Here is a 12,555-nt window from a genome sequence, read left to right as displayed (position 1 = left end):
TTTTTAGAAAACTGAAAGACTACACATAATAGATTGTTACAATGATTGCCATTATCAAATAGAACTTTGGAGAAGTCCCACTTGTGTGAATATAGCAAAATTAGCATCTGAAAAGGAAAGTGTAACATGCTGCTAAGATGCAGGTTATCATGAAAAACTACTAAAGATTAATGGAACAATAATATTCCTCTTAAAAGAAATAACTTGTAACCCATGTGGAAATTGAGAGAATTAATCTATTCTCCCCATGCACTGGTGCACCAGACTAATGGTCTTGTGTGCCCTTATATTTTGGGATGAGCTTTACTATCAAGACCACACAAAAAAGGATCTATTTGATATCACAAGCCAAATAAACTGATGTGACTCGACTGAGCCCTCAATTAAGGATATTTATCAAATTATTAAGAATTCTTAAGTGTTATTCCCTGCGGCTCACAAATTTGGGTAATTTACAAAATAATTTACAGAAACAGTAAAGTTGATAGTGATAATCGACTTTTAAAGAATTTCTATACTGTTATCAACTTTTATCAAGTTCTTTATCAACTACAGTTTGTTTCCCACTGATCCAAAGTACAAATTTGTTGTTCAAATCTGAACAAAATTGAACATAGTCTTGTCAAAGCCCATAAGAAAATTAAGTTGATCAGGTATACTATAATACAAATACTTTGCATCTTTTTCCCAATAAAGTATTGCACCTGAATATAGCTAAACCAGAGTAGTATAAAACTAATGCATTTATTCATTACTTTCTCATACATGTTCCGGAAAACGGCATGAATATACCATCATTTAGAAAAGAAATTAAGGATTTTTTTCTAGGTTCCTTAACGGAATCTGGACCAACTTTTACCACGGATAACAGGAAAACAACAGTGTTAATACAGCTTCACAGCTTTGCAAAAATGTCATGAAATGATTCCACGGACTTCTTGTGGCTACATACCAGAATCTGTTTTCAATGCTCGAACAGCAAGCGTAAAGTTCATGCGAGAGTTAGGATCAACCACCTACTCGATTAATGGAATTTTTGGTCAGCATACAGAAATCACATTACACAAATACAAAAACATAGCTTTGCTATGACATTAATTTACCACGGATGTCAAAAAAATTTAAAAATGTAGGTGCCTTAGGTGCCAAAAAAAGACAAGAAAACTGAAGAAGCATTTTCCACCATTTACTCTCATTATCAAAAATAGTTTCAATTCTTCTTGCAAAACAAAAAAGAAAAAAAAACAAAATAAAAATACAGACTGGACACAAAACATCACATTATTCCTATGGCTTCAAAACGCTACTTGACCACATTCACAGGAAATGACACCAGCTACACTATAAAAACAAAAAGGTGCCATTCAAACTCTTTCTGTATGTGAAAATTTTCCTGCACATTTACACTATGTGAGTAACCATTGTTGTGCATGCTATGTGCCAAACCATAAGTGAGGCTGAGGAGTAATTTTATATATATCATTACAATGGTGGACAGTGGTACAAGCAGTTCAGCCACATTGACACATGTAATAGGGTTATGAGATATTAATAAATGGCAAAATATTGTTTTGCTTTTAATGAAAGGAACACCAGAGGGAGATGAGCACATGCACTAGCCCTCATTTTTGAACTGCCTGAGTGAATGTTATTGTACATATTTATTTTAACTTTATGTGAAGTATGCAACAAATTGCACATAAAGTCACAGGTGCCATCTGTTTGGTTACTCAACTGGATTTATATCAATGTAAAACCTGAATTTGCCAGTGTGGTTAAAATGTATTATATTTGTTTATTTTGGTCAGGCATGTTGATAATCAACTATTACCTGCAGTACTATCTGTCACTATAAGGTACAGGTGCACTTTGTAAATACAGGATTATCCAGTAAGTGCTATGCTACCCAAAGGCAGACAAGTAATGCAGAGGCACTGCTGTAATATGCACATTTGGGTTAAATGTTAAATTTTCACCACTTTGCATTCTGTATCATCAAATGGAGACGGTGGCAAGTTGCAGCACAAATCCAGCACGTTATCAAATTATTGTACACCTCTAAGTTTGTAAAATGAGTCCTTCACATACCTTAGAGAAACACTTGCACAAAACACTTCTGGCTAGATTAGCAAGCATTTGTGCACAACTTAGCTAACTCAATAACCTTCATCTGTACATACTGTTGTTAACATAGGTCCAATGCTGTCTCCAATTGTAAGCATCTAAGTGCATGTGTACAGTGGGTTGGGGTCTTCCAGCAACCACCATTCATGACAAAAATTACACATTTAGCACTGCATGGTTCTAATAATACAGCAAGCAAACCTGAGGGAAGAAAGCATATACCATGTGTGCCTAAAGTATCATCCCCATTTCTACTTGAAACTAACTACACAGGTGTAATGGGAGTGTTTTGCTTTGTGCAACTGATCCATGCTAATGCAGACACTAGAAAATAATGAGGCATTTTGTTTTAAATATATTCTTGGGTCATCTAATGACATTACCAAAATAAAACAAAACCAATGTTTTTTTTTTGATTTAGAGAACACAAAAATAATCTGCATATAAAAAGTGACATTATATTCTACATGTTTTTGTTAAACTGTTCGTACTGTAGTTCACCATTTTCTTTTTTTAAATTACACCTTAACCTTTTGCGATTATGCACAATGCATAAGCAGCAACAATGAGGTCAAATTCCTCTTGCCAAAGATCATTCAGTATAAACCACTTGCATATTCCCGTTTTCTGGAGGCAAACCTGATGATTTACATTTGCTTCAAGTGATCTATACCCAAAGCACTACGGCAAGTTCAACTAAGTTTCTTTTTCCCCAAATATAGAACTATAGCTGCCTTAAAGTTGTAGTTATCCCCATTAACAGGGGCATGCCTAAGGTTTACCAGATCGATTCCAATCTAACAGTCATATCGATAGTCAATAGTTTCATCCAGGCTTTTGTCGTCATGTGGACTGGCAGCTAGGAAAGTAGGTATTGGCGACCCAGTTGTCACATTGATGACACTTGCGCTCGTGCTTGCATTTCGCACCGCATTGCTGATGCTGGTTAGACTGATGCCCACTGTAAGCCTGGTCTGTTCCAAGGCCTTCTCTGGCACGGCAAAAGCCTCCAATTTTTTCTCACCATTGGCCATATACGAGTTCTGGCATCCACGACAAATGCAGTCCAAACAGGCCTTGCGATTTGAGTAACAAGGGCAACGTTGCCCACGACAAGTAAGAACACTTGGGTTTTGTGTAGCACGTCCACACTTGCACCCCTTCTTCTCGGGGGGCTTTTTGTATGCTATTTTTGATGGGCTACCAGGCATTATAGCACTGCTATGAACCTTCTCCTTGGTTTTAGATTTGGTTGCTCCCTGCTTTACTTTTGAGTGTGATTTCTTTGTTCCATGTTCTGAATGTTTTTTAACATTTTTACTAGTCGCAAGCAAGGATTTGCCCACTTTTAACGTGCCCCCATTTGGCACTGTGACTACAGTTTCGGTGGACAGTTTGGTCTCTCGTTTGGCAGGAATGGGAGCTGCTGCCCCTAATGCCGGACCATGTATAATTCTGGAAATAGGTAGGGGCTGAATTTTTTCACTGTCACTCTCTGACCGGGATCGTTTCCGATTCATTCGTACAATTTTGGGCGTTGCTGCTACACAGGGAATACCATGAGGGGGTGCATTGCTAGAAACAAAAATACTGCTTTTAGAAGGCAAGGAGATAGGTTTGGCATCTAAGAGAGGTCCATTGGGTGTAATAGCCTCAGATATCGATTGTGAATAATTGCTACAAGCATCTAGATCATTTGCAACATTTTCCAAGTCTTGAAATACATGTCCACCAGTAAGTAACAATGAACCAATAGGCTTTATGTCCTCACCATAACTGCAAATGTCAACACCTACTACATCAACATTACTACAAGAAACTACTTCGTTGACTGCCTGCAAATTGTCAGAAATGTCCCTTTTTTTGAAATCCTCTCCCGTACGGGATGTATTGAGCCTTTCTGAACTTTCAGAAGAAATATTTACAGTGAATTCGCCAACAGAAAGTCCATTGCAACCAGGTAATCCATTGAAACTAGAGCACGTTAATTCAGTATTACTGGAAACCTGCTCACGGTCTTGAATATTTTCAATGATTTGTGGTGTTGATGCCATTTCCAGGTCACTGGTGCATTCCGAGGTTGACGGGGTTGGGGAATTTGATAAGTTTAAAGCATTTGCTGAAGCAGCGGTCCCTTGCCTCTCTTCATCCAATGAGAGGCCCTCTTGCAGCAGGTTTAAGATGTCAGGAGCACCATCCATAACTGTAGTGAGGTGCTGTGAAATTGGGGATTCTGCTACATATTCACATAGTTTTTTGTAGCAACGCACCAGAATGCTCAACTGTTTATTTTCTTCAAACTGTTCATAATCTTTGCACCAACTACAAGAAGGCTTCATCATCATTTTTTTGCCTTTACACATTTTGCAGACATAATGCTGGCAAGTGGAGTTTGTAGGAGCAATTGGATCTTTCAGTAGGTTTCCTGCAAAAGAAAATATTATTATTACATAAGTAATGTTGATAAATGTTAAATACAATTTTAAAGTTTCTGTAAAAAGTACAATAATATATATATTTCTCATCTATTTTCTGAGAAATCCTTTCAATGTTACTTTTTAAAAAAAATTGATGTGTGATGGCTTTAAGAGAGGAATTAGTACAAGTTCATGATCAAACAGTTGCATCAGCATACAAATATCAATCACGTGAGAACACACTAGCCTATTTAAAATGTGGAAGAACAGCGAAGAAAAAGAAAACGGATGGGTTATTTGAATATATTAACAATTCTTTGACAAATAAAACATTTTAAAGTAAACATTTTCCTTTGTTCATTTTAAAAGACAGTCTTGTACATTTTTCAGTATCAGCTTTAAAAGACAGTTTCAGTGATTGGGCAGGTTCCCATGGGACCTGGATAGTAACTTGCAGTTGCTGCTCATGAGCTCTGTAGTTATACTTGCCTTGTGTGGCTGTATACTTCTCAGTACACTGCCAGCATTGCTGGTAAGGTCTTCCCACAAAGTGGAGTGCTTTCCAAGTGGAAACAGGGCCACATGCAGTGGAACCCAAGATTCTGCTAGCAGACTGTCTTGACAATCTTTCGTAAGTACAAGCTATTAGAATACCTTCTCTCTGCTTCTAACCAAGACACTTAGAAACCATCAATTTAAAAAAAATTACAAATCAAAAATAAGTTCAGAACACTTGAAAAGTTAGCATGCATTTTAGTTAACAAGATTAATGAATGATGCCATTCTAGATATACCAGCTATACCTGTCACATTACTGAGGGTGAGACCAGTTACAAGATATATCCAGCCTTGCAGCACAGTGAGTTACGGAATGACCCTGTACTTGGTCCAAAGGTCATTTGCCTTTGACCTCTAGCACATTTTGTAGTTCCGTGCATGTAATGAAATCTGGAAACCCCTGAAGCCCCAAGTTCTTTAATGAGTTACCAGCTAACTATGAATATGATCTGACCTTGCAGATTTCTTTAACTGTACTCAAAAACAAATCTCAGTAAAAAGAAATATGAATTGGTTGATTAGTATTGCACCCATTAATACTACTATTCCAACTTGATTGGGACTGGTATTTTACTTGCAATTGTTTACATTTACATCTAAACTTCAAATTTACAAAAAAAAAATTACACAAATTGTTAAACATGCTTGATGTGCAAAATTAAATCCAAAACCCAGTGACTGCAGTATTATACAAAAAAAGATGAAAATACTAAACTTGAAAGAAAAATTCTTTAAAAAGCAATTTTCCTCAAGGGATAGAAACGAGCTGCTGATTGTTGGCCTGGTGAGGGCAAGCCAAAACACCCTGGGACTTTCATATCAGTTGCTTGAGTAAACACATCACAGATGAATTAATCAATGTCTGATCATAGTACAAGGGCTCATACCATGTTAAAAAAGTTAGTATTGCAATTTTAAAGGATAAATTTAGAAGCTAACACAGTGTAACTACTGTAATGGGCTCTTGCTGCTGGACATAGATCAAATTCTAAATAGTAATTTACAAGTTTTTTTCTTGCTTAATAAAAGAACAAAACTGCTTGACATTTGCCTTCTAAAATGAATAGTTTTTATTAAACATATCAGATAAGGACAATATATTTCTCTCCTTCATCTGATGAAAAGCCAAGGCATTTCAAATAATAGCACGCTTCTTTTAATATATTTTAAAAAGGAAAATGCATGGCAAAATAGCATTTTGCACTGCAGTAGTCTACAATAGAATCCTACAGGGTATGAAATATATTTACAAGGAAATCTTTCCAGAGTTTATTTTAATGCCATGGACCTTTATCATTAACCAAGGGTTCCGTGGACCCCTGCTCTAGACCATTTCCTTAATGATGTAAAGCCATGTAATGCTCATCTTTTAACCTTATCTAATATCACTACCCACTTATCAATGAACACCTTCCAAAACATACCTTGCAATAAAGCAAGTTAAATGTGCACTATAAAGAACTTCACTCACACCTGATAATATTCCACAATTACACAGTGAAAAGATTGCCATTGAGTCTGAAGTACAATTCTTGGAATCACCAAATCAACGTAACTTACACTGGAAGTGTATGATTTTTCCTTCCATTCAGGTCAGAGATAAAATGTAATATCAGTTCCCTGGGTACTCCTACCTACCTGGATTCCTTATTAAAAGAAATCTGAAAATGAACAGTGCAGAAAATAGGTTCTGCTCAAGTTAAATGCAATATACATTTTCTTAAAAAATATATACTGCACCTAACAACTGTAGAACATTTAAATTTTCAGTTAATTTTGACAGAATAATCACCCAACTATGGACTAACAAAATGCTTCCATAGGTGGTGCCTGACCTGCTGAATTCCCCCAGCATTATGTATATATTACTCAAAAATTTACTTCACTCTGACCCACTCAGATAAAAAAAAAATCACACATTAGAAAAGCAATAAGACATTGTGTGGAGTTATAAGCAATGAAACTCATTAAAGATATATTTGCATTAGAGTTGTAACATGGCTCACAAGAATGTTACTGGTCTTAAAAGTTCAAAACACACTTAAAATTAAAAATATAAGATTCAAAGTATATTTATTATCAAAGAATGTATAAATTACACAACCTTGAGATTTGTTTACTTACAGGTAGCCACAAAGCAAGAAACCAGAAAGAATCCAATTAACAAATACAAATTAAAGATCATTAAAGTTTAATGGAGATCCAGTTATCATCCCATAAATCAAGTGTATGTGCACAATGATTTTAAACACGAAATCCAGAACACAAGCCGTACTCTTAATATTAGCATTCTGATGAAGCATCTTTGACCTGAAATATAAAGTCTGCTTTCTCCAAAGATGCTGACAGGTATATAAACTTAATTCCCTCCATAAGTTCTGTTTGACCTGCTGAGTTTTTACAGCTTTGTGTGTGTATGTTGGTCAAGTAATTAAACTTTTTTATTTTACTTAAAATTTATTTTTAAGTGATTCAAAGTAAGCATCAGGTCTGTAAAAGTTTCAATTTCAATTAAGCTCAATCTACTCCACTGGTAAATCCTACAGGAGTGTTTAACCAATGTATTATGGCAATTGTAACCAAATCAATACTAGTCATTATTAAATCCAAAGTTGATTTTACATCTTAGGTTCTGCTCTAGACTCCATACCAAATGCACCTGAAGTTTTCTTTGATTACAAAAATTAAAAACATATCAAATTCTTAAACTTGTATCAAAAACTCATTTATTTAGATGACACTAAATCTGTTTACGATATCCAAAAATTAAAGTGTGTATGAAAATTATTGGGCAAATCAGAACGATTTGTCACAGACTATTTAACTCTTCATCTCAATACTAAGTCTTTGAAAAATCTATCCAATTAGAATACTGGAAAATGGTAATAAACATGTTTTTTTTTAACAAATTACTGACGTAACAGTAGAATATAAATCTGGATACATTTTCCCTTTTGATTTTCTGATTTAGTCTCAATGCATACAAATTTTCCAGATTATCTTTGCTATTTTCTATAATGCATACTAAATGATCTGACTCTTGGCACTCTGCCCAGAGCTCAGCACCCAAACAATGAGGCAGAATCACAAACCATATCAAGAAACAACCAATAGTCCATCTTTTACAAAACTACTTTTTCAACAGAAGTGGGAATGCTCTCCCAGAATGATATAAGAAACGGAATTTCCAAATTCTACACTTTCTTATCCTGAACAAAACACCAAAGAGATGAAGTTTCTCAACCCAACTTAATGTTAAACAAGCATTCCCCCCCCCCCACCGAAATAAACTACTAAAATGCAAAGGATTCAGTATTGCAATATGAACTTTCTTTTCAAGCACAATCTCTTCATCTCACTCTTCAATTCAGAAATCTAGCTCATTTCTGCATAATTAATTCTTAAAGCTAGGGATGCTACCTCTTGATAGGAAGGGAAATTAAATATTTCAAATGGGAAAGGCTCTCTTCTCCTGTACCTTTAAAAAATGACTACCTTTCAATCAAACTTTACCTGAGAATTGGACAGAGAAGCCTGAACTTCTCAAAATCTAACTGCTCTTGATAATGCCATGAATTCAGGAAGTTATGGACAAAGAATTGCAATATGTTGTATGAAGTGTTATGTCAGATACTGTAATGTATACAAGCCAGACGCCAGAGTGAATTTAAAAGGGGAAAGTAAATGACTAAAATAGATCATATTGGCCTTATTCAAGATCACAACATATACAAGTATACAAAACTATTTACACAGAAACACGGGAAACATACCTGAACTCAAAAACACATTTAGCACCCGAGCCTGTTCAGTCAATGAGACTTCACTCAATACACTGGCCCCTTTCTCCAAGCCCAATTATTTATATTAAAAATATTTTCCTGAATGCCACTTATATTCCTCAATCTGACTTTCACTATTTTGATAAACGTTATCTCTAACACACACACCTGGACATCCATTCACCTTTGCCATTTATCAATACTATAGTTTATGTATTACAATAATAATTGCACCAGTGAAACAAATACCTTGCCATCTGTTTTCCAGGTCTAGGAAACAATTTAAATGCTAGGAAGTATTTGTAATAAATACCCATATATAATTAAAAACATTTCACTATCGGAAATGTTAATGCAAATATTCTACATAGGAATCAACCTTAAAGGTGACTTTATCACATTAAAATATGCTGAAATATTTACAAGACTACAGGAGCCATAATGCAAGATAACTATCCCAAAAAGAATTCAAAACAGCCATTGCTGTAAGGCTTTTATTTACTTTTAAAGATATCCTGCCTTGACATTAAAAGAATAATGCAGTAGAGGTCGCCATTTAAGACCCAATCAGTATGGAATAACATTTCAGCAAATGGTTTAGTAAAAGAATCTGAGAAACAGCTAATGATGATCAGAGGTGAAAGGTGAAAGTATTGAAAATACTCAGCATGTTTGGCTGCATCTGCGGACAGAGAAACATGAATAACTCATGAATCTGAAAAATTAACTTTGAACTTCTGCATAGATGCAGCTCCATTTGCTGCATTTCCAGCAAGTGCAGTCGTGCAGCTTTTTTTTACCATTTGGTGAGACTGCAAAGGTTCAGACAAAACAGCAAAAATACCCACAGAACCACCTTGTAAAGGGGAGTGAAAATGTTTAAGCACAAGACCTGCGACAGTACGCCTTGGTGGAAACAAAATCCTGGGCAAAGAATAGTGAAAGACGGAGAGATCTCAATACAAAAGGATTTCAGGGAAAATAAAATTGTACGTGTAACATAAATGCTGAAGGACAATCATGTAATGTTCAATCCATTCAAATACGAGTAAACACACCGTCTTAGAGAGGGTACTGTTTAACAAACCATTCATGAAGTATCTAAAAGAACCATTCCACGCAATGTCATTTAGATCTTATACAGCGACAGTTAGTATACTCTTCAGAATATATCAAAATTATAATGGACGGTGTCTGAACCTAATTGGAATCGAGTTCCTCACAAGGTAAACTTGCTTCATTGCAGGCCGAAGTTTCATGAGAAACACGTGTGCGTGTTTACTTTTAGGGAGAATGCATCAGCAACCAGGGATTGTGAGACGACTGAAACGTATCTGCAGCTTTCTGCAAATTAGTTCACAGAATGTAGTGAATTACAATTTCTGTATTTATAAACTGGTTATAAAAATAACTTCTTCTCGCCGACGCAATGGGGCAAGCGTTTAAAATTAGTTTATGCAACAATAGCTGGTCAATGCAAAAGGGAGAAAAGCAACTTTCCTTTGCAATATTATGCTCATCACGTTCAGCCATTAATCTCAAAAAAGCAGCAGCACGTTTTAAGAAACTGTTGCACTGCGATGAAACCATTCCTTTCTCCAAACACGTGGCGACTTTTGTTTTCAAACCACAGAACAGCAAAGCGCAAACCTACAACCTTATTTCTCTAGATCTCAAATTACAAAGAAATGTACAAAGAAAGTGCAAAATAAATTGGGCGTTCGGCGAAAAAAGGACATTCAAATAATGTTATCTTTGTACTTACAGGCTTGTAGGAAAATTACAAATTGTGTTTGTGATCGATACTATAAAAAGCACAGACCTGTTGCAACGAAAAACAATCAATCAGTACAGTCATTGCTTAAGCCGTACTGAAGCCTTACAATAAAAACGATTTCGTATGGTCAAGCTGTGGGTGAAAAGCTCCACAGCTTTGACAACACTACAGGCCTTGGCTGCAAATTCAGAGTGCACATTGCACAATAGTGCAATTAATAAATACAACCCACTTGTTATTCTCAACATAATCAAATCATTTAAATTGCTTCACTGTAATAATAACAAAACCAGAGACTTCGACAATTAAATCACACAAGGCTGGTTTGGCAGTACAGGCCTCTGCTGCAGTGCAAAATTAATCTTACCCAACTCGGGAAGGAAAAACTGTTTACCCTAAACATTAATATCCAATTGAACAACAACTTTGCTCTAACTGTTGCTCTCAAAGATTGCTGGACCAGATTTTTACAAAGCATGCTGATTCTAGTTTTACTTCGTAGACGGTGTATGATGATCTTAACTGCACTGGAAAGGATATACGAGCGCAAGCGAAAGGCGGGGGAAGGGCCGACTACGCCACTTGCACTTGATCAAAAGCAAAACAAACACACGCACACATTTACAACTGAACTTGCACCATCTGCATCGGCAAGGTATTAAAGAACCAAATTCTGACGAACTTCTGATGGCAAACACAACAGGCCTCTGGTGCAATGCACAACCCCTTCCTTGAAGTGTTCACATGCACTGAAAATAGAGAAGGGAGAAAAACAGGCTTAAAATAACAGAAAAGCGCGTAGCTGCTTATATAATTGTATAGAATGTTTCGGTTCCCTGTCTCTGGAAAAAGAAATAAAAAAGGCCTTCATGGTTTCAATGTTTTGGCCTGGTTTTTCTTTTGCATCGTTGAGCACTCACCGCAGACACAGCAGGAGAGGGACTGGCGTAGATAAGGCAGCAGTTTGTAGATCTCAGGGAAGGAGCCGGGTTCCTGCGGCTCGCACTGCATGATGTAGCGGCAGGTCGACACGTACAGGCTGGTGGCGTTCACCGGATTCATGGCGGCGTCGGAGCGGCCCGGGAGGCCGCTGTGTTGCTGCTGCTGCTCCTGCTGCTGCCGCCGCCGCCGCCGAGCGCGTTTCCGATCGTTTTTTCTCCGACGCCCAGTTTCCGCGGCGTTGCCAATGTCCATTTAACAGAGCGGGGTGTGAGCGGCGCTACCGCTGCCGCGACCTAGTCTCCGGTAGAGCGGCTCCTCGGCCACGGCCATAATAACACGGCGGCGGTGCTGCGCTGGAGCCGACTAACCGTGAGCCGCCTCTCCATCCGAGCCGCGCCGACTCGGGGCTCCGCGTCCCTCTCGCGATCCGGTTGGCTCGAGCGCGGGGGGCCTTTGGCGCGCGCCTCTCGCCATTCGCGAGAACTCGCCTCCGCTCGGCCCCCGGCTCCCCTCTCCCAGCGGCGGCGAGGGCCGCCTGCTCCTTTCCGAGGGAGGGAGAAGAGGGGGGGAAGGGGAGTGGAGGGTGGGGTAGGGGGAAGGAATGAGCGTGCCAACCACACACAGCTCAGTCCCTCGCAACCCGCCCCGACATTGCCACCATTACCCTCGCTGCGACGGCTATACGACTCTCCTTGCCTCGCGGGCTGCCCGCTGACGGTTATATCCCGCCCCCTGTTTAAATTCTGCCCAGATTCGAATAAGGGCGCGGGGGTCGGCGGCGACGGGCTGCAAAAAAAATTTAAATGGTGGAAACGTTCGTTTAAAGAGGAAAAAACGGAAAGTGCTCGAGCGCCGGTCACGTGACTGGATGAAAAAAGAAGGTAATGCGAAGCGCCTTTCCAATTGCCTGATCCGATTCATTTCTTGTTTCTCCCCCTGCTAATATCCTCTTTTT

The 12,555-nt window shown here is 38.0% G+C and overlaps 2 protein-coding genes across 3 annotated transcripts in view; one reads left to right on the top strand and one right to left on the bottom strand.

Annotated features, from left to right (window-relative positions):
* Positions 1–725: 725 nt before the first annotated feature.
* LOC132380188 (E3 ubiquitin-protein ligase MSL2-like) lies at positions 726–11,857 on the bottom strand. 2 transcript variants are annotated; one of them, XM_059948884.1, is made up of 3 exons: positions 11,579–11,691; positions 10,647–10,703; positions 726–4,549 (listed from the first exon to the last, which is right to left on the bottom strand). In XM_059948884.1, exon 3 carries the CDS (start codon positions 4,485–4,487, stop codon positions 2,922–2,924), a length of 1,566 nt encoding a protein of 521 aa, XP_059804867.1. In that variant the 5' UTR covers positions 4,488–4,549; positions 10,647–10,703; positions 11,579–11,691; the 3' UTR covers positions 726–2,921. The 2 variants fall into 2 exon arrangements, with proteins under 2 accessions (XP_059804867.1, XP_059804858.1); XM_059948875.1 differs by lacking the exon at positions 10,647–10,703 and having other exon boundaries at positions 11,579–11,857.
* A 485-nt stretch (positions 11,858–12,342) lies between these two features.
* pccb (propionyl-CoA carboxylase subunit beta) overlaps positions 12,343–12,555 on the top strand; it is a 76,621-nt gene continuing 76,408 nt past the window's right edge. The window contains exon 1 of the mRNA XM_059948898.1: positions 12,343–12,481. The gene's annotated coding sequence lies outside the window, so the exon portion shown is untranslated. The remainder of the gene's footprint in view (positions 12,482–12,555) is intronic.

This window comes from Hypanus sabinus, chromosome 2 (assembly GCF_030144855.1).
Source record: "Hypanus sabinus isolate sHypSab1 chromosome 2, sHypSab1.hap1, whole genome shotgun sequence".
NCBI lineage: Eukaryota > Metazoa > Chordata > Chondrichthyes > Myliobatiformes > Dasyatidae > Hypanus > Hypanus sabinus.
This window is presented reverse-complemented; position numbering and strand designations above follow the sequence as displayed.

Excerpts from the sequence above, each read along its gene's own strand:
- LOC132380188 (XM_059948875.1), bottom strand. The coding sequence starts at position 11,852 with ATGGACATTGGCAACGCCGCGGAAACTGGGCGTCGGAGAAAAAACGAT. Across the intron at positions 4,550-11,578 it reads CCTCTCCTGCTGTGTCTGCG|GAAACCTACTGAAAGATCCA; the intron begins GTGAGTGCTCAA and ends TTTCTTTTGCAG.